The sequence below is a fragment of the Trypanosoma equiperdum genome (genome assembly GCF_001457755.1).
Source record: "Trypanosoma equiperdum strain OVI genome assembly, contig: ctg_275, whole genome shotgun sequence".
NCBI classification, from domain to species: Eukaryota; Euglenozoa; class Kinetoplastea; order Trypanosomatida; family Trypanosomatidae; genus Trypanosoma; species Trypanosoma equiperdum.
The window spans coordinates 36060-62511 of record NW_027124171.1 but is presented as its reverse complement, the minus strand read 5'-3'; the positions used below and the strand labels follow the sequence as shown (position 1 = coordinate 62511).

At 51.6% G+C, this 26452-nt stretch overlaps 6 protein-coding genes and 1 pseudogene across 7 annotated transcripts; all 7 read left to right on the top strand.

Annotated features, from left to right (window-relative positions):
- Positions 1-238: 238 nt before the first annotated feature.
- On the top strand, positions 239-802 carry TEOVI_000105300 (PIN domain containing protein, putative; the record flags this gene model as incomplete). The annotated part of the gene is made up of 1 exon (XM_067224353.1): positions 239-802. The coding sequence occupies one exon, from the start codon at positions 239-241 to the stop codon at positions 800-802; it is 564 nt and encodes a 187-aa protein (XP_067080454.1).
- A 1775-nt stretch (positions 803-2577) lies between these two features.
- On the top strand, positions 2578-3051 carry TEOVI_000105200 (Ran-binding protein 1, putative; the record flags this gene model as incomplete). The annotated part of the gene is made up of 1 exon (XM_067224352.1): positions 2578-3051. One exon carries the CDS (start codon positions 2578-2580, stop codon positions 3049-3051), a length of 474 nt encoding a protein of 157 aa, XP_067080453.1.
- Positions 3052-4007: 956 nt separating this feature from the next.
- On the top strand, positions 4008-17390 carry TEOVI_000105100 (Concanavalin A-like lectin/glucanases superfamily/SPRY domain/HECT-domain (ubiquitin-transferase), putative; the record flags this gene model as incomplete). Its single annotated transcript, XM_067224351.1, has 1 exon — positions 4008-17390. The coding sequence occupies one exon, from the start codon at positions 4008-4010 to the stop codon at positions 17388-17390; it is 13383 nt and encodes a 4460-aa protein (XP_067080452.1).
- A 460-nt stretch (positions 17391-17850) lies between these two features.
- Positions 17851-18789, top strand: TEOVI_000105000:pseudogene (annotated as a pseudogene). Its single transcript has one exon. A coding segment is annotated over exon 1 (939 nt).
- A 1326-nt stretch (positions 18790-20115) lies between these two features.
- On the top strand, positions 20116-23286 carry TEOVI_000104900 (uncharacterized protein; the record flags this gene model as incomplete). The annotated part of the gene is made up of 1 exon (XM_067224350.1): positions 20116-23286. One exon carries the CDS (start codon positions 20116-20118, stop codon positions 23284-23286), a length of 3171 nt encoding a protein of 1056 aa, XP_067080451.1.
- A 331-nt stretch (positions 23287-23617) lies between these two features.
- TEOVI_000104800 (leucine-rich repeat protein (LRRP), putative) lies at positions 23618-25270 on the top strand (the record flags this gene model as incomplete). The annotated part of the gene is made up of 1 exon (XM_067224349.1): positions 23618-25270. The coding sequence occupies one exon, from the start codon at positions 23618-23620 to the stop codon at positions 25268-25270; it is 1653 nt and encodes a 550-aa protein (XP_067080450.1).
- Positions 25271-25815: 545 nt separating this feature from the next.
- On the top strand, positions 25816-26433 carry TEOVI_000104700 (uncharacterized protein; the record flags this gene model as incomplete). The annotated part of the gene is made up of 1 exon (XM_067224348.1): positions 25816-26433. The coding sequence occupies one exon, from the start codon at positions 25816-25818 to the stop codon at positions 26431-26433; it is 618 nt and encodes a 205-aa protein (XP_067080449.1).
- Positions 26434-26452: the final 19 nt, after the last annotated feature.

The following is a 26452-nucleotide window of genomic DNA, read 5'->3' as shown; positions in this document are numbered from 1 at the left end:
CTAAATCGTTGTTTTTTAGTGCCACATCCCCGTTGTACAGGTGCGAAGCGTTCCTACGCCAACGGTGGTCTAAACACTCACCCTGAATTGTTGAAGAGCTTCAAATTATTCTATTCCATCTGGTCCATGCTTTGATAACCGTGAAATCGATGACACTTCGCTTTTTTTTCTTTTCTTTTCTTCCTTTTTTCACGGGAGCACGGAGTAGTCTCAAGGCACATCCGACACAGCTGCAGGTATGCTCAACATCACCAGACTGCGCAACCTTCCGGAAGACCTCTTCGAGGTCGACCGGCGTCAAAAGAATGGTTCCAATCAAAGTGGCAAAGGTTGGCCTCAACATAAGGAGCTGATCTTCGACTTCACGTCACTAGTGCGAGCATACAATCAGAACAAATTTGAGCACTTAACAGATACCTTTAACAACAACAGGATTCTCATTTCTGAGCTCGTCTTACATCAGTTGGATGAAAAAAACAAGGTTGTGCGATCTACAGATGCTGCGAATGCCCAAGAGGATGACTTCCATCCCGTTCGGCTGCGTGATTTAATAAATTTTCTCGTTACCAATATGACCGAAAGTTGGCTTGAGTTCCAGAGGAAGGGCACTCAGGAGGACAAACAGTTTACTCAACTCCGTTGCTTGAATGAAAATGTCGAAACCCCACTGCGGCTGATAAGTTATGCGCTTTATAAAAAGAGGCAAGGAAAGGATGTTTTACTCGTTACTTCCGACTCAGGGCTCAAATGTGAGGCGGGGCTGAACTCCATTGATAGCCAAAGTATTGAAAACATTGGGTAGTTGCGTACTTAACAATACTTTGCGGGACAGATATCGCGCTCTTATGACTTCGTGAATGGGGGCAAAAGAAAAAAAGGATTGTTTCATGGTAGGTGTTGGTTCACTTATACATTAAAAGAATGTGCCACTGCCATTTGTTAAAGGTCAGTTCCACAAGTATCATCTACCAGATTGCGCTAAATATGCTTGTTGAAGGAATAACATGTCATTCCTTCATCCTGTCTCCTCGGTATTAATTCACTTATCTCCATGTGTTTTCGGTGGTTGGAGGGCCCGATGGCGCATGTGCTGGCATCCCTCCGTCGTGGCCACTCGGGTGGTGTCTGCTACCGGTACCGTTGGGGCGATTTAACAAAGTTCCGTGTGGCGACTGCGCTCAGGCGCTTGGGAGGTGACTGTGTGTAAATACGGAAATGACGGTGAACCCTTCAACAACGCTGGTGGTTTCCACGCTTGGTCTGAAGGGTCCTGCGGAAGGCAACCACGTTTCCAGGACACCGTTCTATACACGTGCAGACTGGCGAAACTTTCTGCGGAATCATTCTAAATGTTTGTGGCATGTTTTGCTTTGCAGATACCTTTTGTTGTACAAAAAAGGTGTCTTCTTCCTCTTGAGGAGGGAGAGGGAGGAGCAACTGACCTTTGACTTCATTTTGAATCAAAACGCGGATAAGCAAGTGTGAGTTGCCGGGCCCGTGGCTAGCAGATGCACAGTAGCATATAACTGCGCTTCAAGGAGTCACTCTATACCTCTTCAAGCTGCACAAGCGCGAGAATTAGTGGTATCTACATTGTGCTGTTTCATGTGAAATTTCTGGAGTTTACTTCATCGCCCCGCAAAACTACGGACTGAGAGCAAGTACGTGATACTGAAGGCAAGAAACAAACTGCTGAAGGCGGAAACCCCTAGTTTATTTCCCGATCGACCTTCCCTGTTAGCGAAGGAGCGCAACCATCTTTACCGGTTGTCGTAGGAAATTAGTGGAAACATCGACTGTACACAACCTTTCCACATTGTTACGGGTATGGTTGGGGCGATTCGGCTGTCGATGAGCGAAGAGGAATGGCGAGCAGCGAGTGCTCGTTCACACTACCTCTGTGCCATTGAGTTTCCTATAGGAACCACGGCGTGAAGCATTCTGCCTTCTTCGGGTTTATAAGCGGTTACGACTGTTGCGGTGGGGTCCACAGCACCGCATGTCTCACTTGCCTTTACGAACGAGTTGAACAGATGCTACTTTCTTCGTCGTAAACACGTGGTGTGCTGGACCGAAAGAAGAAGGTAGGCACATGCCTACCGATAGGTCACTCAGTGGCACGCTAATTAAAGTAAATTCTCTGAGAAGCCTGTGGACTGGTGAAATATCTCTGCTTGGGAAGAAGAGAATGACCAGGGCCTCCGATTCTGGTAGTTTTTCCACCACTGCGTGGACGGCTGAAAGAGTCGGCAATACGCAATGTCTTCGTGTGCTTCCTCACTCACGTTACACATGCGTATGTGGTTCAGCATGGGGTTATAGTTTTGTTGCAGCTTTATTCTTTCTTTCTTGGTCTTATTGACGCCTACATAAGATCTAACTGGAAAATATGCACTGGACATTACGCTGCAGTTCCTGCGCATGTATTTACATGTACCTTGCTACATGCCTCGTGTTTATTTTTCCCCTTTAATTCTGTCTCAATTATCTCCTTTAATGTCCTTTGTATATAACGTGGTGCTAGGAGTAGTTCCCAGATTTGTCGGATACAACAGTACCACCAGGTGATCAAGATCAATGGCAGACGGTAAGGCAGAAAATGAGTTGATGGAAATTGAAGAAATCGCCGTTTCAGACGGAGGGGCCGCTCGCTTCGCACCAGTAGAAGTGAAGAGCGGTGAGGAAAAGTACAACATCGTTTGGGAGGAAACTGGGAAGCTTCTGCGCTTCGATGAGGGTGAGAATGCGTGGAAGGAGCGTGGGCAGGGCATGGCAAAGATACTACAGAAGAAGGAAGACAGTGGGGTGTACATGTTCGTATTCCGCCGTGAAGGTGTTGGGAAGTTGGCGGCCCAGCACTACTTACTTCGTGGCATGACGATTAAGGTGCATCCACAGAGCGAAAAAGCACTTCTGTGGACGGCGTTCAAGGACTACAGTGATGATGAGGAGGGGTTCCCCGAGAGGTTTGTGCTTCGGTTCGCCTCGAAAGAATTAGCTGATAGCGGGTTGAAGGCGTTCAACGATGCCCTTTCCAAAACCACCACATAGATTGCATCCCTCGTGTTTGTTGTTTCGCTTGGTTTTGAATGTGATGTGCGTGTGTGCACTGTTGAAATCTCCCTTTTTTTATGTACGTCCACTTCCTCATTCTCATCTCTCCTCCTATTTGTAACGAGCTTCCTCGTTACTTTCTTTTCTCTTAACTCTTCGTTTTCTCGTCGGAACTTCGGCATATGTGACGGTGGAATTATCCACGTCGCGTTGGTCTTGAGGGGCGGAAGGAAGGGGGAGGGAGTGGTTCATTGTGTCGTCTGTTTGTGTGTGTGTGTGTGTGTGCGTGGAGGGGGTGGGGAAGGGTGGGTGATGGTCAATGGCGATATCAAGAGGAGAAAGCAACGCACTTTGCCGCTGATGTTGTCGTTACGGTCACGCCAACCATTTGCAACTTCCCCCATCCCTCCCATGAATTTATCACTATACAGTGGCTCCTTGTTGGAGAAGAGGCTAAATAATGGTAGTCGGTGGGTGAGTGTGTGCGGACATGTGAAAATAGGTATGAGAGAAAAGGGAAAGAAGAGAGGTAACCGCAAAAGGGGAGAGGAGGAGGAAAAACTCTAAGCAACGTAATAAACTGTGTAAGTGATGCGGTGGGGGTAACTACATACAACTGCTGACGGTTTGGTGCTACAGGTACATAAGTGTGTGTTCGTTGGGGGACACTCTTTCGCGTGTGTTTTGTATTGTTATTTTCAGTGGCTACTTGGCTTCTGCCGCATGATATTTTATTTTTTTTCTTCGTTTATTCCGGTGGTTTTCTTTGTACTTACGCTCGGGACTGCCTCGCGTGCACCGCAGGCAAATCACCAAGCCTGTGTCTGTAGAGTACGGAACCGACGTCAGCTGCGAGAAAGCAGCAAAATAAGCAAAAAGAGGGATATCCCAGTTGAAGAGGGGATTAGAAAAGAGTTTGATAGCATTCCTTCTAACTTCACCAGAGATTTACCATGGATGGTCTCAGCACACAATACTTGCAGATGGCGAACGGCCCGCAGAGCCAGATGCATGATCCGGTATCTGTGGTGAATTTCGTAGACCAAATGCAACTTGCTTTTGAGAGAAGCACGGCCCCGCGTAAGAACTTCCTCCTTGACAGCACAACGCCTCGTGGTGATGCTATCATTACTGAAGTTTCTGCAATGAAGCCAGGGAACGGCTGGGTCACACTGCAGGTAACCGAGGGAATTAGGCGTGGTGTGCACGAATGGGGTGTAACCATTGAAAACCAGGGCGAGACCACAGACGGAAGTGGGCTCATGCTTGGAATAGTTCCCAAAAGCTTCTCAAAGTATGATTCCTTCATTTCACAAGGTGGTGGCTGGTGTCTAAGCCGCGCCGGAAAGTTTTACGGCCATTGGAGGAGGCACGAGGCGAACGCAAGCGTTACTTTTGGTACAGGTGACCGTGTCATTTTTATTCTGGATTACGAAGCGGCACGCATGACGGTGCGGGTGGGCGATAAGTATGTTGTGGGTGAGATTAGCAACATTGCTCCCGAGGTGTTCCCGGCGGTATCCCTGCATTATCGGCACCAGTTTGTGCGGTTTGAGTACCGCAAGGTGCATGATCGGCAGTCAAAGAAACTGAATTGGATAGAGAGACTTGCATTCCCTCACGCAACAGTGTTCCTACCACTGACAAGGCAACAATTAGAAGATGTACCACTAGGTTCATACGTTTTTAGTCCACTATTCGCCGAGGGGCAGGGATGTGCGCCGCCGCGGAAAAGGCAGGGAGAGCATGGGCCAGCAACTGGCGAATCTCTTGACACTGAGGAAAGGGGAGCGAAGTTGCATTGCGATTACGAGGCTCACAGCGCTGCAAAGGCACGGTTGACTGTTGTTCTTCGCGCCATACAAGCAGTGAGACGCTACTGTACGAACGGTGTTGTGGCGGCACACACTTTTCTTGACCGAAACGTAACGGCAGAAATGCTGCGAAGTCAACGACACGCCTTAGCAACTCGCGGGTCCGATCGGCGCGGCGGAGGGGACGCCGCAGTGGACTGCGGGGCGTTAATACTTATCCACATGTTTTCGCACTCCAGCATGACAATCACTGGTGTTACTATGTTACCGGTGCTGCGTAGCTTGCAAGAGTACCTTCGTAGTGTTGACCTCTTTAGCCTCAGTGAAGCATCTGTTGGTTGCACTAACGCGGGGACGATCGTTTCTCCAGACGTTGTGCGGATGGCAGCAGATAACGTAGCTGGGCTCATTGACCGCGCTCGTAGGAATGAGTGTGATAGCAGCAATGATACGGCTGTCAGTGGTATGGGTAGCACAGATGCTAGCATCAGTTTGATTCCCGGTTTGACGGAACTCCTTGTACTGGTGGCACTGCAGTGTGGTACGGTGTGTGAAGTACTCCGTGCCGTCAGGGTGCTGCTGCGCGCACCCACAAGTGATGTTTCACCCGAGATGCTCACTTGGTTGCGGTTGAATAAGGCAGCGCTCACACCGAAATGTTACCTACCTAAACTTCACGAAGCCTATGACGCTATTGAAGAGGATATGGAGCATGTTACGCCCTTCGCTCCTACCATAGAGGTTAAGGTTATTTCAGTAGGTTATCATCGTGGAGCAATATACGTTCATACAGCTGACACCCTCCGTAGGTGGGGTGTTTTTGTTGGGGCATACACACCAACATCCACGACAACCGAACCTAGGAACTGCTGCCTCAACTGTACCAGCTCCAGTATCGCTTTTATGAAGGACGAAGGGGTCATATTCCACACTGATCGTATGGCGGGTGCCGGCATTGCTGTGGTGGTCTATTCTTCATCACTTGAGATCCAGCAAACGGTGATGCTTGCCAGTGTGCCACAGTGGCCTACGACGTCCAATTATGTGCGCATGTGCTCTGGGCCCGGCCACCACATATTGCTTGTGTACGACGTGCCTCACTCGGACACATCGTCAGCATTACGAGGAACGGCAGCTCCGGTGCCATCGACAACCGCGGGAACGTTGACGGACGACGCAAGCAAAGCTTCTGCTACTGGAATCGAGGTACAAGTACTCAATGGCAAAAAGTTTCCGGAGGTAAAGTGGCGTACGAAACTTCAATTTCCACCATTCGACAACACAACAAGATCGTGTGTGACGTTGCGCAAAGGAAGCGTCATTGACTTTGGCAACCCTGAGACGTACCTTAACACCACAGGTGGTCACATAACTGTGGAAGTGTGGATAAAAATGCTTGATAAGAACGATGTTTCCGTGTTTTACCAGCATGGTGACCGCAGCACAAGTGGCGAAGTATTTCTCGAGACGGCACGGCTGGAGGGGGCGTGGCGGATTCGTGGTGGCTATCGTCACGACTATCGTGGAATGTGTGTCGTTTCGGCGCCATTTAACCCGGCTTCCGAGTCCCGTTTCGTTCATGTGGCGTTGGTGTTCGACGGAAACTGGCGACTTCATTTTGATGGTGAAGAGGTGTCGCGTACCAAACAGTGCCTCCAGGTGGCACTTGAAAACCCCCGGCAGCGATGGACAGCCGGCAATGACTGCGTTTGCCAGTTGGCGGGGCTGCGGGTATGGAAGGGGGGGCGGACATTTCGCGAGATTGCCCGTGATTCCTCCCGTGTTCTTGGTGGAGATGAGCCTGGTCTGGTGTGCCAATACCTATTCAACGAGCACAACGGAAACGTCGTCTACAACCATGTGAGGGGCGAAGCGGCTGCGGGACGTCACGCCATTGTCCGGGGGGCATTTTCTCGCACTGTGTGCAACGATCATCCACTTCTCGCTTCTGCACACAGCGAGCCGGCACTCGGGACCTCGACGGTGCGTGTCACATCCCCAACGTACGATCTACCTAAACTAGAGCATGCTCATGTGTTCTATGACGGTGTACATCTTGGTATATTAGAACAGAAGGAGCGAGCATTTCATGGTTTTGCTGAGATGAAATGTCTCCACCAGGCAGTGTTTTTTGACATTGAAACTGGTCGCGGAGTGTATGGGAGTTTCATGCTTCGACATCGCTACAAGCTAGGTCTCCTCGGGTGCGATGAAAATGGCCGTTACTGGGAGCTATTTCAGGCAGGGGGGCAACCAAACGTTTCTTTGTTTGGTCAGCAGCAGCAGCAGGCGCAGTTACCTGCAACCGTTTCAGCAGGTACACTCTCCGTCTCCCCGAGCGCAGTGCTGGAAGAGGACCACATCGCGTGGCACGACAACTTGGAATTTTTATCCTTCACTAGCTCAGTTAAGTCCGAAACACCGGGTGATGCCCCGAAGGGATCCATTTATGGGGACATGGGTACCAGCTCACCAACCGACAATGACATCAATACCCAGCATATGAGCTTTGGTGCATTGGCGATTTGGTTGTTGAACCTCCTTTCTTCGTTCTCGGAATCAAACGACACTGCGTCCACCAATTCCCTGTTTAGTCCACTACTTGACGATGTGAGTGTTCGCTGTGTGCAGGAAATACGGCAGTTGCTGCACGAACACTGTCGCCCAGTGAAGTCCATCAGCTCGAGGCGTTCCCTGAGTCTTAAGGACAGTACTTCCACCATTGCCATTGGCACTGCCATGCGCATCCTTCTGCGCCTTGTGAGACGGGTGCGTGATTTCAGAATACATCCGGACACGATTGGACTTTCTGAAGCTGCTTCTGTCGGTGATCTCAGAGGTGTTTTTCGTGAACTTAATGCCATCCAGCGCAGGCGTAGTACCGATTGGTCTAAAGCTGGCGATTCCTTTTTGACTACGCCAAGTCAGGCAGCAACGATGGCGAAGGCGGCATTGTCAGTACCGCCAAAAGACATATTCAACAGCATTTCACCAACTTATATACCACATGTTGGATTGGGCTTACTTGGCATTCTTCTTGACATCATAAATGAGTCGGGCTTAAGTTTACCCACAGAGTTGGGTAGCATAGCTTGCATCATCGTAAACGAAGGTGTAACACTTTTCTTCCCCACTGCGGTGGTGCGTGCCAATCTGCTACGTGAAATACTCGGAAAGGAGGAAGAGAGCATGACTCGGTCACCGGCTCTGAGTGTGCTTCTTCATGCTATTGTAAGGAGTTTTACTGATGTAACATCTGCGGCGTCCCTTCTTCAGATCACAGAACCCGACAACTGCATTCCGAGGCGAAATGATGGCATCGAACCGAACCGAAGCAAAAATGACGATACCGCGGCAGCCTATGGAAAGCTCGCTGCAGTAAAGAGCACACTTTCAACGTTAGTTGTAGAATGTACACAGCAGGTAATGCGCCAGGCTCCAAACAATCTGCGTCAGTCCCAACTTTCCCTTCTGTCGACAATGGCTGAGGCAATCGGGGTACTGCAGATGCTGCTTTTTAGTCACTGTGATGAGTTTGGGACAGTGGATGTACACGAAAAGATGAACAAAGGTATTGAAAATATGCATTCACTCCACGGTGCCGTTGGACTTGGTACGACGGCAAGAGATTATTACACGGAACTTTTTGATAATGCGGGGCTAATTTTCGAAACATTTGCGCAACGACTTGAGGTGATGTCATTGGGAGAGGAAAAGGAGACATCCGGAAGAGTTTCTTTTGTTCTCGATGTGCTTGGTAACTCCTTCGTTGGAAGCCCACTTCACACAGCTATTACCGCCTTGCCCCTTATGTGCTCTCAGGAGGAATCTGGGTGGTTGCTTGGGAGACTCAACCACTTGTCGCTACGGTATCGCGCACTTCTTTGCTCACTTCGCGCAAGCATGACAACGGGAACAACACTTGGGTCACACCGTCCACTACATGTCCTCGACACCGCCCTGTCGTTGGCATCTTCGTGGGTTGCATCCTTCATGTCATTAGGACAAATATCGGCACCAACAATACGGGAGGAAAGTGCTTCCCCGTCCCACTCAACTGTCTCGACACCGCCTCACGACAACGCGACTGATGCACCGTCTTGTGAATTATCCGCCACCCTGAAGGAAATCTGTGACCACCCTCTGCTTGCTGCTGGAATAAAAAAAGACGACGACAAAAATGATAAAAAAATGGAAGTTCTAATGAAGCTTCAACAGCGGCAGGCCGAGTGGCAGTCCATTGCTCGACGGGATGTGGTGCTTGCGTCCAAGACGCCGGTGGAGATTGAAGAAGTGATATCAATGGCTGCAATCGCAGTTGTTCATCTTAGTAGTGCGAGAATAGAGGTTCTCGCCATGAACGAATGTATCGAATTGCTTGCAAAGACATTGGTACGCCTGAAAGGACTAAGGAGTGGATTACTGGATAAACGTTCCAAGAGTCCCGGTGACTTTTTAGCTGTCCAACAAAACGCGAAGGAGTGCTGTCATTTCCTGCTGCGTGTGGCAAGAGTATCGGACTCTACAGTGATTCAAATGCCATCCCTCTATCTCGCTCGGACGTACGCGGATCGAGCGCAGGGGGATCCTAAACGGCCTGGCAATGTGAACGTCGACAATTGGAAACGGGCAGTCCTCATTATGCGGATGAAGCGGCTCTACCATCGTGCCCTTGTCTATGGCTGGTCATTGATTCAGATTCCCGCCGCAGTTGCACTTGTGGAACGTATCATTCTCTCCCCCGAAATAAAAGCATCAGACATGCGGGAAGCCTTCGAAGAGAGGGAAAGGGGGGCGCTCAGGCGCTTAAGTGGTCTTCAGCATATGTACCAGCTATTTCAGAATAATGCCCGCCTTGGTTGTAAGGTTGCATCACTTCTTTTCAATGGTCGCGTGGGTGGAGGCCGACATTTTGAGCTTGGCATATCCGCGTCGGGTGATTCCACGCGTTGTAGCTACCGACAAACGATGTATGACATTATTCGGCGACTTTGTGAGATCACACGGCCGATAACAAATCACAAAGGCTTCCCCGAGGCAACCACTGATGGCTCTGCATCACCTGCGTCGTCTCCACGAGGAGTTGTCGAACCGTGTCGATCAGCTACGCTAAGCGAGGTACTCAACAGGCAGTGGCTTCCCAGTGATTTTTGTTTCTTCAGGGAGGTCCGCGTCGTGGAAGTAATGTTCCTTTCGTTCTGTAGCATATTCCAACCAAATGCGTCTGAAACGTTGCGGCATGAACGGGCACTGGAGCTGTCGCACCGGGGAGCCGTTAAGGGGAATAGAACCCACCCGGTGGCTGGCATCGGTGGGAGCAACAACGGCACTACCTTTCCAAGCTCTACCACTGCTATGAGTGGTGGTCGTACGAGCGGGAGCGGTAGACCTCTTGCTGTTGTCGCGCCCGGGGGTGTGGGAGATGAAGGAAATGAACAGACGTTGCAGCGCACACCGAGCGAGTGGGCGTTGCTGGAATCTCTCAATGCCCTCAAGTCATTGGGACTACAGTGTGCTGCTGCGCTGGGTGATGAGAATGCGGCACCGAACGAGGTGCGTGGCTGTGTTAATTTTCTCGACCTCGTTTTTGAGGTGCTCGATGAGGAGCTACGTAAGTGCGCTAACTATGCATCACAGCCGTACTACCATAGTCAAGATCGCGTACTGGAGCACATCGGATTGCTATGTACTCTAATCAGCACGTTTGCCCGAGCGCTTCCGGCTGGCTTTATTTGCACTGAGGTTGTCTGTCCAAAAGCGGCGTTTCTGGCCTTCCGCCTTTGGTTGGTGGCTGATGTAATGGTATTAGCATCCGCAATGAATGTGGGAGCTTGTCCACTGGCGGAGGTATGCGTTCACACCAGTATTTTGCTACTTCGTCACTGCTCACCCGCTGCTGTCAACCCATTGTTTACCAAAGAGAGTATTATGAGTGTTGTGCGGAAGTTACTACCCGCCGTAGCCGCGGATTGTGCAGCTGTAGGCTACTTTTTTTCCTTTGCAATACGTTGTGTCTCTGGGGACAGTAGTACGGGTGGCAGTGGTGCAAGCGGGAGTGCGCTCGGTAATTTCGGTGACATTGGGATAAGCTGTGTGGCTTCGCTACATGCACTTCTCTGCAGTCACCCATGGGATGAGACATTCTCCGCCATGCGTGGGCCTTTCTTGGCTGACCTCGCAGACTCGGCAAATGGCGGAGAGGCCATGCGTCCGAACGGCGTTCGTCTGCTCATGTGGATTTATCTCATCGGGGGGCCTCCGTCTGCTTCGTTAGGTCCTGGCAGGAAGGTTTTCATGTGTGTTGACGAAACGCTAGCAGCAACCGAGGAAGCTTACATCGTCGACTGCAACGCGAAGGCGGGCACAGCAACCGTCTTGCCAATACAAGTGGGCGCATTCACCGAGGAACATGAGGTTCCCCTCGACAACCTCATCAATGCGTCGCAGGATGAGGTTCTACTTCCCCGCTCTGAGGTGTTATTCCAGTTCCTACTTCCAGCCTTGGAACAGTGCTTCTCACCGCGACTTCGGCCACATTCTTCGCCCCTCCCGTGGGCTGTGATCGCCAGCCTGCTGCGCATCACACTCGCCGTCTTGAAAAAAGATCCTTCTGCAAGTTATGTCCTGCTTGAGCGGGGGATCATCGCGCAAGTGGACGATTTCGCGTTCCGGACACCTGCCAAAACCCCGTTACCGTTGCGGTATCTTTACGAGATGTGGCCGTTGCTCCTTCCACAGACAATGAATTGTCAACAGCGGGCATTGTTTGATGCTGTCACCTCTTCCTCGAAGGATAATGATGCAAAGGCTCTATCATCCGGCTATGTATATCCGGTACGTACACCATGCCACGATATCCAAGGTCCGACTTCTGACCCTTCTGCGCACACAGCAAACTCGCTGTTTAGTGTAGCAGCTGCGGCTAGATACTCGGTACTTCCCCGTTTGGATGTTGAATGCAGCAACGCTGACGTGGATGATTACAACGGCAGTGGGAACATGGGGGGTAGTCCGGCCAATATTAGTGGGAGCAGCGTCGGTTGCACTGGTTCACCTCCGCTGTTCTCCCGCCTACAGCAAGCACACTCCTCGCTCTGTCTTACACCCTCTGTTCTGTGCTTCAGTGGAGCCAGGGGCGATCCAGCCGGAACACTCATCATGAAGGGTGTCAGTAAGGATAGCTGCATCCCACCTTGGGCGGACGGTATAACCATTGAGGCGAGTGTCCTTCTGTATGACCGCCTTTTCCCCGAGCTGGGCGAAGCGTTCGTAATCCCAGCTTCCTGGGGCCGCCCACCAATTTCTTTCTCACTGTTTTCCTTGTACGAGAAGAAAGGAGACGGTCGAAGGTCGTTCCTACGAGTGGTGCTGGACGAGGCGCGGATGGATTGTATCATAGAAACGGCAGCAGTATCGGCAGTGGTAATATCTACGAAACTTCTTCAGGAGGATTGGGACCATTGGATTCATTTAGCAGTGGTCATCGATAGCAAAAGCATAACGTTGTACAAAGATGGTGCTGGGGTAGCGGCGGCCCTTCCCAAGCACTTGGGTGTATACCTGGAAAATCTGTTTCGTGAAGGAAGCGTAGACCGGCTTGTTATAGGAAATATTAGTTCTGATGGAAAGAGAACTGGTCGGGGGGTCGTGTCAGTGGACGAAACCGACAGTGATGAAGCCAGTAGCAGTGGTGGTGGCAGGAGCTATGGCAAATCATCCAACGGGGTTGTTGTGGCTCTCGACAGTGTGCGGCTGTGGGGATGTGCGCGTTCTATGAAGACGCAGCGATCGGCCGCCGATTTCGTTGCGCGGGAACAGACGCTCCCGGTTTACGGTGTAAACGATGGTTCCAACGTTACCTTTCGCTTTTCAGAGGCCACCGGAAACGAGACTTACGCTGAGAAGTGCGAGGGAGTGGGGGTGCTTAGCGGTAGTGTGCGCTGGGCCCCCTTCCCCGTTTTCTCCAGCAACGTTAACCTAGACAAGGTTCAGCGCACTGACGTGGCCCCACCTACTGCCCTACCTCTTTTCATTCCACGGCGTGAGTTTGAAAGCTTCTTTGCCACGCTTGACCACTCACCAGCCCTCAGGCTGGGTGGGGAGTACATGCAGAGCATTTGTGCTCATCTCAGTCGGCAGTGTGTTGTTGCCGCCATTCAGCAAGCGATGTCGCCACAGTACCGTGTCGTTCACTTTGAACATTGTCGCACCAAAGGCTGCGGTGATGTTCCGGCTTCTGCCATTGTCGACCCGCGGAACATCATCGCAAGTGCCGAGCTGATCAGCCATCTGATCAATTTGCTGCGATATAGTGACACTGGTTACCTTGAAGAAAAGGCGGTATTGGCAGTTTCCCAGTTTGTGAAGGTGTATTTTAGCTCTATGACGTCAGAAAAGCGTCTCTTGAAGGGATTCCGAGAGGCCGCCGTTGCGGTCACTAAGGCTCTGCACGATGAAACAGAACCTTTCTGTGTGGAATTGCCGACTGTTTCGTACGTGGCAACAGATGCTAATTTGGTGCCCATTGCTACTATTAACGGACCAGGAGGGGTAGTATCCTTCGATGCGAACAGTCGAGGTATCGAGCAGATGACCCTCTTGCGCGACCGTAAGCAGCGGGTACTCCTTGCAAAGTATCCCGACGCACAAAGTGGTTGGCCGGAGTTAGAGGTGCCTAGCGACAGCCTTTGGTTCTATGCGAAACCAAGCATCAGTACACGGTCTGTTGCACCATCCTTCACAGTTTCAGCACGGTCGCTTAAACCGCAGGTTGCGTGCGCAATTTTTGCTGCACTTCGTGAAGTTCTCTCTTCGGATGCTCGATTCCATTGCGGTCTTGGTTCTTTCTTGAACGCACCATTCATATCACTCTTGACGGTGCGCACAGGGACGACGAAGTGCGCTGCCGTCCCCTCGTGCCGAATCTTTACCTCTGTGTTGGAGTTGTGGCGGGAATTCCCCCAATTCTCTCAACAAGACCAATGTCCATTGAAGATAACCCTAGCTAACCTCAACGCGCCGCTCATGTCGGTTCTACAGCGTGGCCATGCATCAGTTGCATCTTCTCCCATTGGTCGCCACAACGTGAGGGTTCAAAGTGTATTTGAGCTTTTGGTGGCCGCAATTCGGACCGAAGCAGCATGGGATATTTTGACTCATAACCAGCGGACGCAAATCCGGTGGAGGCGCCTTTGCTCGCTGTGGGAACGTTCCATTGGCTTGTGTGCGCCAGCCATAACCATCGGAGTTAATTCCTCCGCCCTGCCTGCTTCCGCCACTACAGCTTTGGGCAATTCCAATCGAAACCACAAAGTTAGCAACGTTAATGCTGGTGGGTGCGGTTTGTCGTCGTCGGAGCATAAGCATGGTTATGTACATCTGGTTTTGTTGCCTTTTTCTGGTTCCACGCTGCAGCATCAACCCAAGGCATCGATATTCCAGCGCGGCAGTGGCGTTTGGAATGCCTTCTGCGACCGGGGTTTCCTCTCGGCACGTAGTAACGTGGGCTTCAAACATGGTCGGTTTTACTTCGAGGTCCGCATTCCTGCTAACGGCGATCCCATATCAGTGGGTGCTGTCACCGAGCGGGCGCAGCAGAACTCGTTTCTCTCACCGCGGGGGCTTGGCCACGACGGCGATTCTTGGGGTTTTGAAAGTGCGCAAATGTGTCGTTTCTATCATGGCTTTCGCCATGAATTTACCATGCGTACAAAGTGGAAGGGGCTTGATGTCATAGGCATCATGCTAGACCTTGAGACGGACACACTCGCCTGCCTGCACGAGGAACGTCAAGTTAGTGTGTTCGACAATTTCAGAGCATCCTTAGGTGCAGGGGTGCCTCTATCGTTTTTCCCAGCCGTTTCATTTGGAGCGGGAGGCGTAGATGTAAACTTCGGTGCGGCGCCCTTCGCCTACCGCGTTCCAGCTGGATTCGTACCAGTTGACCCATCAAATTACATGGCTTCACCAACGTCAACGCCGTGGATGCTTATTTCGGCGATTGACGTAAGCGAGTGCCTTGCGAGGAGTGGGAAGAAGGGCACCGGGACGGACGCTAGTGATGGTGCCGTCGTTGCCACTAGTTCCTCAAAGGAAACCCGGCAGCTCCCACCCTTTCTAGCAAGAGCTAATGCTTCTGCTGCAACTTATTATGAAGGTCGAAGTGGACCACTGTGTGTGAACCTTCTTCCTTGTGGTCCTAAAAACAAAATGACATCTGTACAGGGAAGTGAGGTACGTGCTGAAGAGGACCCACGGTTCTTTCGGGGTAGCGTTTGTGTCCGCTCTGGACGCTGGTACTATGAGGTTGGCCTCCGTGGCGACGCATTAATAAGTGTCGGTTGGGCAACGTCTACCGCTGCAACTGATTGGTCGCGATCAAGGGGGTTGGGCGACGATGCTGAATCATGGGTGCTCGAAGGAAACCGAGCGACGGCAAGGCACAACAAGCACACGCGAAGTGTTGGCGGCCAGTTGTGGAAACATGGCGATATCGTTGGCTGCTTGTTGGACTGCGAAGCCGGTACGATTGCGTACACACTGAATGGCGTCCCACTACAGGAAGCGCAAAACACCGATGGTGAAGGTATTCTCTTCCGCTCAGTGAATCATGCAAACGGCCTGATGCCGGTCATTGGTGTTGACCCTAAAAATACCGCGGTCGTCTGCTTCTGCGAGGAAGAACTATCGCACCTTCCGAAAAGGTGTCGGGCACTTGGCACAACGAGCCCCCTAAGAAAGGCACTGGAAAATCACTTTTGTGGAGTAGATACAAGTGGGGTGGCGGAAAGGGGCGTCAGTGGTGTTTGTAGTACCCAATTCTCTCCCTCGCTGGCGCGACGTCTGCTACTGACCCTTTCGTCTTTGACGGAACTGAACTTTCACAATGGCGCAGCTTATTGCTTGGAAGATACCCTCACGAAGACTGACAAAGCCGTACTATGTGATAAGTTTCTGGGTCACAAAAACGCCATGCAGCTCCTTGTCACGTTACAAAACCTCACGAGCTTGGCCGAAGCGGTGATCCCGTATGCAGGCGTCCCGAGCATTCCTATGGAATGCGATGTGCTTCTGTCTGGTCCCATCCGTAGGGCGTTGGATCACCTTCATGACTACATGCTTCCTGCTGTTGGCTTGCGTTTCCTCCATGGCTTTTTCTCCCAGACTAGCAGCTCTGGTGAAAATCTCAAACTTACGCTCAATAGGCGGAAGGCGTTGTCGCTGGTGAAGGACACAACTGCCACGCTTCCTGAGCGCCTCAGCGGAAGCATTTTCGGTCAGGTTTACCAACTGTTACACGACAAGAATGTTTCCCTTTTCTGTACCAGCCGGAAGCTGTGGTCCGTTAATTTTGTGGGGGAAGGCGCTGATGACATTGGCGGGCCGTACCGTGAAAGCATCACACAGCTGTGTTCCGAGTTGATGGGCCCAAGCCTCCCGCTCTTTATTCCTAGTCCTAACCAAGCCAGCGAAATTGGGGAGTCTCGTGAGGTGTTTGTCGTGAGGCCTGAAATGGAGGCCCCTGTGCGGCTAAATATGTACCACTTCTTCGGTCGTTTTCTCGGCGGTTGTCTCCGTAGCTCAGAGCCGGTTCCGATTTACCTCTCCAGCCGCGTGTGGAAGACAATACTCGGTGCGCCAGTGGGCGTAAGTGACTTGGGGAGGGTAGATGTGGCAACAGTGCAGTCGTATCGATACATTCAACAACTTAGCTCATTGGGTGGCGGTGAAGCGGGCGCTACAGATGGAGAGGTTGAAGAACTGTGTCCCGGAGGATTTACTGTTGTGGACGATATTGGAGTGGAGCGAGAGCTCTTTCCAGGAGGAAGCGCCATATCCGTCGGCCGTCACAATGTTGATCTTTTTCTCGAGCTTGCCATGGACTACAGACTGCACGTAATGGGTGAAGCGCAGGTTAAGGCAATCGCAGATGGATTTCATCAGGTGGTCCCCGTGTCTGCAGTATCGTTACTGAAGTGGTATGAACTGGAGCGCATGGTTTGCGGTCTGCCAGACTATGATGCGGATGAGCTGCTTGATGCAGCACGATATGAAGATCTAAATCCGGACAGCGTTATTGTGCAGTACCTTCGCCAAGTGCTGCGTCAGTTCTCTCGCCATGAGCGTGCATTGTTCATGCGGTTTGTGAGTGGGAGGGAACGACTTCCTTCCGGAGTGCGGCTTAAGGTAATGCTTGACACCTCTGCACAGCAGACGAGAGATGAGCGTGGTAACAACGCCTCAGGTGCCGACAACGCGGAGAACTCCAACATGGGTGGCGATACGTTTGATGACAGCAGACTCCCACACGCCTCCACATGTTTCTACTGGTTATCGCTGCCGCGGTACAGTTCAGTGGAGGTGATGCGGGAGAGGTTGCTCTTTGCGATTCAACACTGCCTTGACATTGATGCTGACTTCATGGTGCGTGACACCGGTAGTATGGAGGATGAGGGGGAACCCATGTTGGCTGTAATTGTGGAGGACGACGACGAGTTTGAGGATTTTTCACATCTTCGGTAGGACTGCAGGCAGCAGGGAAACTTGTCTCTGGAGGGATACCCTTGCTGAGAGTGTCGAAGTGATGTTTGTGTTTGGGAGAATGTATGTCGGTGGTGAGTGTTACCGCGGACTGTTGTAATATTTGTTCGTTTGGTGTCGGGAAGGTGGCCCCGTATGGGCTAGAACAAGAGGGATTTTTGCGAAGCTCAATGCACCGTTCTTGGGAATCAGCCATTCTGCCCCGTGTTTGTCATTTGCCGTACCTACCCTGGCATGTTATTTCACTCTGTCATATGTCTCTCCTCTTTCGTGTGGGTGCGTCCACATACGCTCCAATTCCCTACAGAAAGGGTGTGTGAAGAAAATCAAGTAAAAAAAAGGAGGAAAACACAGCAAACCCCCTCATTTTCACACACATACACACACAGAAAAAGTGAGTAGTAATTATTGTAATTAATAGAAGTAAATCCTGAGCGTTGTGATGGAGGGAAGAGGGGGAGAAGACCCCTATATGCCTCCCCTAAGAAGGCGCCCGGGAACGCGACGGGACTACCAGCCGCTCTACGCGTCGGACGTATCGCGTGGTCCGCGGTCCAGGCCGAACACGGCAAGATGTCATAGTCAACGTCCGGCTCCCCCGTCTGTACGCTGGCGCTCTCCGGACCACCTTAATACCAGCTACAGAGAAACTGACACATCGTCAATAATGCGTGCCACACCGAGAACTGGTCGGACACACGTTGCGGAGGAGCGGATGTCTAGGCACCAACAAAGGCGGTGTCAATCAGCAACACCTCCCGTGACGAGATCGGTGCTCTCCTGGGATCTGCAGGTACTTGACGGCGTTGAGTTAGGTTTCTCGGACCCAGGGTCATTGAGACTATTGGAGCTGCAGGTGCCTTGTTCCACAACCGCAAATTTATTCGGCACCCACGAGCGGAGTAAGACGTTCATTCCTGGCGATCCAGTTGGGTTGAAGTTGCGTCGCGACGCCATGAGCATCCACCCTTCGCGCCCTCGGGACCTTTGTTTCCTATCACCGGCTGCTGCGAAACGAAACAACATACCGCTTTCCCTCGGGAACGTCGGCGATGGAACGATCGCCACGATACCGTACTACCGTGTGAGTCGTATATCACGTTGCAGGTTCGCCTCCACTGACCGGCGGATCGTAGTACGTTTGACAGGTACCACTGGCCTTGTCCTTACCCTTGCTTTCACTGATAAAGCACTCTACACCACTGCCATGAAAGTTATCACTGGCTATTGCAGCAATTGTGACCGGAGAACCGACGGGGTCAGATGTTCCTCTCCTGCTCGAAATATGTCACACCCGGAGGGCGAAGGAAGGTACGTTTGTTTCGCTGAGCCGGAGGTGCGGACATTGCGTTCAAGCCGCGCCAACGGCTATACATATTAGTTCTGTAGGGCATGATGGATCCGCAGCCGTCGTTGGGGTTGTGAGGCAGGATTGCACCTACTATTCTCATTGGTGGTGCTGGTTCCTTGTTTTTATTGTGAAGTGCTGAACGTAGGATCCTTTCTTTATGTTTTAGTTGTGTTTGTGGCGTTACGCGATGCCAAAGTGGCCAAAAGGTAGTTCACATGTATTAATACAGACTTTACAAATATTTATATATAAGCGTGTACCTTGTCTCCTCGCCCTATTTATTTGTTTCGAATTCTTTTACTTTTCCTAACTGTTCTTTCTGTTGCGCGCTGCGCAGGGAGAATGAAGAAAGAGGGAGGAGAGAGCAAGAAAAAAAGTGAAAAAGCGGCGGTCCCTACGATAGGGGCTAGGCACCGCGTCTTTCGACCGCTCTCTCCCCTTTACCGATCTGTTGTTTGCTTAATTCGTTTGTTTTGTTTTTTTGCCTTGATGACGGGTCCTCACGGAGGCGGAGGACACCTTTTTATTATGGGCGCGCTCGCTAAGGTGGCCATGGTTTGGTTACTGTCGATAGTGTGGTTGTGTTTGTGGTTTTGTGTCTGTTGTAGTAGTCACTCACATTAACAGCACTCCAAGGGCAGCGAAAAGCCGGCGAAAAGGACAGAATGGAAACATGGACACATATATATCCATGGAAACAAGCAAACATTCTTCCCCTAAGCAACTTTCATGTATGTATTATACCCACGTGTAAGTGCTCATCCCACTCCTTGCGATTGACGGTAGGTGTGCATGCAGTTGCACTTACACATTACGTGATGGGGGAAGCTAGCAATGCCCTTCATAGTTTATTGTCTCCTCCCCTTTGTTCATTTTTGTTTTCTTTTCATACCTTTCCACGTTTGATATTTCTGTGGTACTCCAGAGCCTAACCTTCTCTGCTGCTTTGGTGCATCGGTGGAAACAAGGTTGGGGTTAGGGTCTTGGTGGTAACATCTTCCACCGGCCTTGTTATGTATGTGTGCGGTGCAGGGGAGCTAGCTCTGCCACGGGCCCGCATGGTTGTATCCTGTTATCCGTATTTCGCGTTCCTTTATATTTTCCCTCATCGTGATGATGCCCATCGGTTATTCAAACCCAAATTGCGGTGCGGGAGCCGTATGTGTCCCGCTTTCAACGTTTGAGTCGCAACTTTCGACTTTGACTTGACGTCAATGCGCTCCTTCATGAATCCTTCCACTTGTCTTCTCTTCTCTTCATTCCTTCCTTCCGTACATGCATGTATGTACGTACACCTGTATAAATATATGTGTGACCGTGGATGTATCATCTTTCTAGTCGGCAGGCGAAGCGGATATGAACAAGGCGGGTGTGTATTCTCTCCGCACTGACCCTTCCCTACAGGATTACTACGACGCCTGCGCAGAGGGGAGTGGAGATGAGGGTAATGGCAGCGGGGATGAAAGTGATCAGGATTCTGGGAACTACTGGCGCTCCACGCGGCGCTCGCCGCTTCGTGGCAAAGCCCGGCTAAGGCTTTACCAGCGTGATTCCGTCCAGAAACTGCTGCGCGATCAGGGCTACTTCGCGAGTCGGGGCCCCGAAGCGGAAGCCGCAGCCTCTCTTCTCTCTAGGCCTCTGGTTTTTGCCGGTGGGAGCCACGAGGCAAACATGTCGTGCTCAAGACAGCTGCTTCCGCCATGCACAAGCAATGACAGTTACGTTCCCACAACGGAAGAGCGACTCATTTTTGATGCACTGTGTGCGCTGCGCCAATCGCCCAGTACAAGCTTTGCTGCGTCAGCAGGTCCCGAGGGAGCCAGTAATCTTGATCGCCCGGTCGTCTGGGCGCTACGGAGGGATGTAATGCATACTGCGTCATTGAGGGGAATCTCTCTTAGCGTCCGTTCACTCGTGGATACGATACTCACTGGTTCCAATGAGGTGGCACGGGCCGAGTGGCAACTTCAGTCTATTTCAACATCCCTCTCCAAAGAAGATCTGAATACAATGGAAGATGCTTTCACCGACTATTCCGTAACTACCAGTGGGGATGAGGCATTAATGTTGGCGTCACACCTCGTCCTCCGTCGGCTCTGCGGCATTGTTCGAAGTATCATGCGGGATGTTTCGATGTTAGCGCTGGGTTTCCTGGAAGATGAAGAGAGACAGCAGAGGCAAACTAACTCCTCAAGCTTCACGTACCATAGGAGGATGGAAATAGAAAAAGGCGTTGAAGAGGTGCTTCTTCCTCTGCGGCGGTGCATTCACATAATAGACTGCGCTTGCAAGCTGGAGGAGCGTGCAGAAAGCGAAACGGGCGAAGAAGATGACATAGACTCTATCGATCGTGCTTCAGGGTTGATGGACTACCTTATTGTTCGGATGAGTGCGCTTCAGGACAGTAGCACGATGGATTTATACCGGTTCTACATGGTGCTTTTGATGTTCTTCAGTTGGCCGTACGTGCAGCTCATAACGTCTGCTATTTTTGGTTTCGTGACGAAGATCGATTCGGACATGTGGAGGTCGCGTGTGCCGCGTATCTTCCGCCTCTCTTTTTCCCATATCCGTGTGGGGGAGGACCCCCGACGGGGTCAGAAGGCAGCCATCCTCCCAACGGATATACTTTCTCACGTCTTTTTGTGCGTTGGACATGCTCGACCGGAGGGGCGGCGGTGGTCTGGACGCGATGAGGGAGAGGGTGGGCACCAGCGGCAGAGGCAGTCGTTAAGCCGAGCCGAGAGGCGGGCCGCATATGGGTCAATGATGTCGTCGCGTAGCTTCATTCTTCATAGCTTTGTTGCCTTCGCTCGGCAAAGAGCGCTCAAGGGGTGGCGGCGCAAGCGAATGGCGGACCATCACGCCATCTCTGGTTGTGTAGAGCAAGACGAGTGGGAGTTGTGTCGGTTTGGGCGCCTCGGATCTTCTGTTGAAGGTGGCGCCACAGATGCGTTGCCGCTAGCGTCGTGTACTTGTCATACAAGTGCGTCCACTCCCGTCGGGGTTGGGGCAACAAAATGGGGGCTTTGCGTAGAAAACTACAAAACTCATCACAACATTGCACTCACCGATGGTGACAGACAGGAAAAAAGCGCGACTGGGGGGCGCTCGGACCTGTGGCTGCACCCGTTTATCCCGGCTGCTAGATGGGTGACAGTAAGTCTGCTTGTCCCCATCGCGCAAGTTGTGCAGCGGTTGCAAGAACGAGGACTGACCGACTTGTTGTCGGTTGCTGTCGTGCCTCCCTGTGTTAATAGCAGCGATACCGCTGACTTCGACGACCGCAATGAAACGGACGATGGGGCTCATATGGTCGAAGAGGGCAGTAGTATGGGGGAATTTCCCTCTTTGAAGTCAATAAACGCTTTGCAAGTGTACAGCAGCGTCTCCGACCCGAGTGAAAGCCGTGCAAGTTTTCGCGACTACATGTCGTTGTTCATTGATATTGCGCTGTGTCGTGACACAGAGCGCATTGTGCACAAATTTCTGTATCGTCTTTTCACAGAGTCGCATTGGTGGTACCGTTGCGGTGAAGCGGAATACGCGTGCAGTGGGACCGCGTCTAGCTTCATTTCAAACACCTTCGCGGAGGCGATTAAAGAACATCCTCTCGGGCAGTTTGTTCGCCTCTCCGTCGCACCCAAGTTAGAGGTTGTAGATGAGAATGACAATGGGAGCACCCGTGTTGATTGTCAGTCAGAAATGCTCCGCACTTTCGCCGCGTTTGAGCTCGTCTTTACTCTCCCGCCCGATGTTGATCTTATACTTGTCCCCCGATATCTCTCAGTTGAGTGGGATGAGAGTGGAGATGTGCGGGAGACTTACACCTCCTATTTTTGGAAGCGGCGGCAATGCAGCGAGGAGCGAACAGGGCAACCAGCGGAATTGACGGATGCAACAGGGCAGCGGGCGCGAGATAGCTGGAGTTACTGCTTTGGTTACCTGTGTTCGCTTTACTACGCCCAAATATCACTTCGAGAGCAAAGGAAGCGACTGCAGCGGCAGGACGTTGACGAATACAACAGCGCAGCAGCGCCAGGTGAGGCACTATTCGGGTACCGTCATCGTGCTGTACGCGTTATTAGGGGCCTTGGTAGTGCCTACTTCGAGCTTTCATTTGCAGTTGATTGCCTTCTTAGTTTCAATAAAAACGTGGTAACTGTTGTGGCGTGCGAAATGGAGAAACTGACGAGAGTGGGGTCCGCGAGTTCTTGTATAGCCCTGTGCCAGAGCCTTGACGCCTTGCTCCTTCGACTGCTCATTGTCTGCTTTCCGGAAGGAGCCAGCTCAAGTCTTGCGGGCGCATCAGCTGCCAAAACTTCCATTACTAACTCTGTTACTGCCCTGCTAGTAATTGCTTTGGACCCAGCAAGTCTTCCGGTTAGACGGGTGATGTCGTGCACACGCAGCGCCGTCGAAGCCCTTGTGGCGGTTGTACGGACGCTTCCAGCATCATCGGCGGTCCGAAAGCACGTCAAGCCGCTGTTGGTACTTCTCACTTTCAACCGATTTTACGGTGAGTAGTCTCTGCTGTAGATTTCTTGTCTGTGTAGACAGGCGGGTTACTGTGCCGATATAACTCTTGCCGTCACAGAGCCCTTATCCCGGCGCAAAGCGTTCCCGGGCAGCGGCAACTGTGCGTATCCCGCACTGGTGGGAAGATACAAACGATATTACTGCAATAAATTTCTTTGTGTTTGAATTTGCCGGTAGTTGTTGCACTCGCCAATTCGTTGGTGATTGTTACTTCATCACTTCCCTGTCTTCTCCTCACATCTATTATTCCCCTCCAAGTGTGCTCCGTCCGCGCGCAACCCAATTGAGGCCAAGGAGTGCGCTCAAGTACTGTCCAGTCATGGTGCATAACACCTCCACTGCGCCTGATCCAGGGAATAAGGAAGATGACAACGAGGACTTCCTCGCAGTGGAAGAGGGGGAAATGATGGAAGAGGAGGGTGAAGAAGAAATGAGTGAAGAAGAGGTGGGTGGCTTAAGCTGCGTCGGCGCCCTTGTCAGCAGTTGTGGGAATGAAACTGTGCTTTTACGCAATGACGTGTCAGAGTTTACCCCTGCAGAACTAGAGGAGCTGGGACGCATGGAATTTGCTGATGACGATTATTACGGGAACATCCAAATGAATCGGGAGGTTGACGCAAAAGGGGGTGATGGCTCTAGTGACGACGATGACAGTCCACAAGTTGGCAGTCATATCCACGGTACCCGTAGTCTCGTCAGCAGCAGTGGAAGGGTGTCCGCGATGCACAGTGCTCTTCGCCCCAAAACAGAGGCTGGGGGCTGTGCTTACAAGCAATGTACGTTGACGCAGCTTCTCCCTGCCCGGGGGCGTGTGGGTGGAACTGATGCCATAGTAGATGCAGTGTTGCAGCAGCAGCAGTTGCAAGTGGCCGATCGCGGTCTACGTGACACGTTACCCATTGAATGTTTCCTCAATCTCACGCATCTGTACATGCAGCACAACGAGGTTGAGTCACTCGAAGGTCTTGTGCTACTTGTTCAGTTGCGTGTTCTCGTCGCTCACCACAACGCTGTCACGTCATTACGTCCCATCGCTGTGCTTCCTGCTTTGAGCTTCATTGATGCCCGAAGCAACAAAATCGAGGATGTAAACCCCATGGAAGATTTACCTTGTGACTCACTGAAGTACTTGGCCTTACTCGACAACCCATGCTGTAATGGGGATCGCTCGGTAGATCGCGAGCAGATTATGAAGGCTTGCCCGAAGTTGGCAATGCTTGATGACGTGCCACGGGACCCGTCGGCCGAAAAGGTGACTGGCAGCGAAGAGGAAGAGAATAGCGATGAAGAAGATGGGTGCAAAAGATGGCACGCAGTCAGTGAGACTCCAACCGGCTGCAGCAAGGGCGTTTCCTCGCGCATCCACTTATATCGGTCTCTGAAGATGTGTGAACCGCTGCCCGTGTCAGTGCCGTCCCTGGAACCCATACCAGTCACCTCACAAGACATCGACACAAACAGAGTGACAACTACCACAGACCGACTCTGTGAGCAACTTAGGCATCGCTCTAGCGCCATACGCCGCATGGCGGGACACCATGCATTAGGTCAGACAGAGGTCAGCGACCCTGTGTGGGATTTTGGGAATCATGTTGAAAATGACGGTGATTCCGAACACCGCAGTAACGGGAGGAGGAGACTAGATTCACCAGAATCCACCCTGTCATTAACGTTGCCGCCAGAGTTGGAACAGGAGCGGGCGACAAAGGCTCGTCTTTATGATGATATTCGCTTTGCTCTGCAGGCGGATGACAGGCGGCTCCGGCAGCTCGCGGGGGTTGTTTGGGACGACGTGGACAAAGTGTTGTCAACAAGGCAGGCACTGGTGGGCCACCGACGCCATCGAATGCACACGGCGCATCAGCAGCCATCCGATGCGTATGCAAAGAGCCTTGAGATACTCAAGCACGAAAATCGTGTAGCCAACTTGGACAAGTATAGGAAGCAAGAGAATGCCAATGCACCGCAGTAGTTGATTACCACTCGTTCAGTCTCCCGATTCCTTCCATTCCATAGAAGCAAGTGTATATTTGTTACTCGGCATATGCGATATATATGTACATGTATCCGCACTGGCCGTACCCTGTTGTGCAACTAAATATACTTGAAGCCTCTCATTGGGGTGGTTTCCAGTACTGTTTTTCTCACTCTTACTAATATTGCCATTATTTGCATCGACTTGATAATCCTTGATTTTCTTTGTGGGCATCGGTATCTGTTTCCTGTGGTTCTTTGTGTGTGTGTGTGTGCTTTACCCTTAGCTTCCCTCATCTGTTTACTTGAATTTCATTTTTCTTTTCTTTTGCTGTTGAAAACGTTCCGGTTTGACTCTCAATGTGCTGAAACAGTACGAAGTGTGACTTGAGTCGATTCCCCACGCGCGAGAACCCGTCTCCACATAAGATTTTGACGTATTGCAAGCGCGCTGCGGTTGGTCCGGAACCTCCAACAGCACTGCGGGGACTTGGTGTAAAAAAAAACGAAGGGAGGGTGAAACATACCCTCGTACTCAAGTAAATGAAACCGGAAGGTGCAAAAGGAGCGGTGGTTAGTGACGACGTGGGCGGTGACTCCGCCAACTTGGCCTACTGTTCTGATCGCATCACACTCTTAAGCCGAGCGGACATTGAAGCTTTCACTTGTTGTAGTAACGGTGCAGGTGGTGGTGGCGCGTCTAATTCAGAGAATCATAACGGTGGTTGTGGGGGACTTGCGTCAGAGGCTCAATCAGTGGATCCCTGCAGCACTTTAGACACATGCATAGCGGCACTTCCAATGTTCTTGCAATCGGAGGCGCTGGTGCTACGACGACATGAACAGCAATTCAGGCATCACATGAAGGAGCTGGTAGAATTGACTGAATGTATAACGTTGCTGTGTGATGGGTCGCTACGGCAACACGCGGCCGCTGTTGCGGGGCAACCTGCAGAGCAGTCGGCAGATGCGCAAAGGGCGGAAAGTGCTGCGTTGCACCGTATGTTGCACCGGGCGGAGGAATTGGAACGCTACGTGCGCGCCGCAGCTGTGGAGCGGTTGCGCAGTGCGCAACGGATGGTGCTAGCGGCTAGCACCACGAAGCGGAGGGAGAAGGTTGGGCGAAAGTCGGCAGTACGACCCCCGAAAGCAACGAAGTAGTACTGCACAAGCCCAAGAC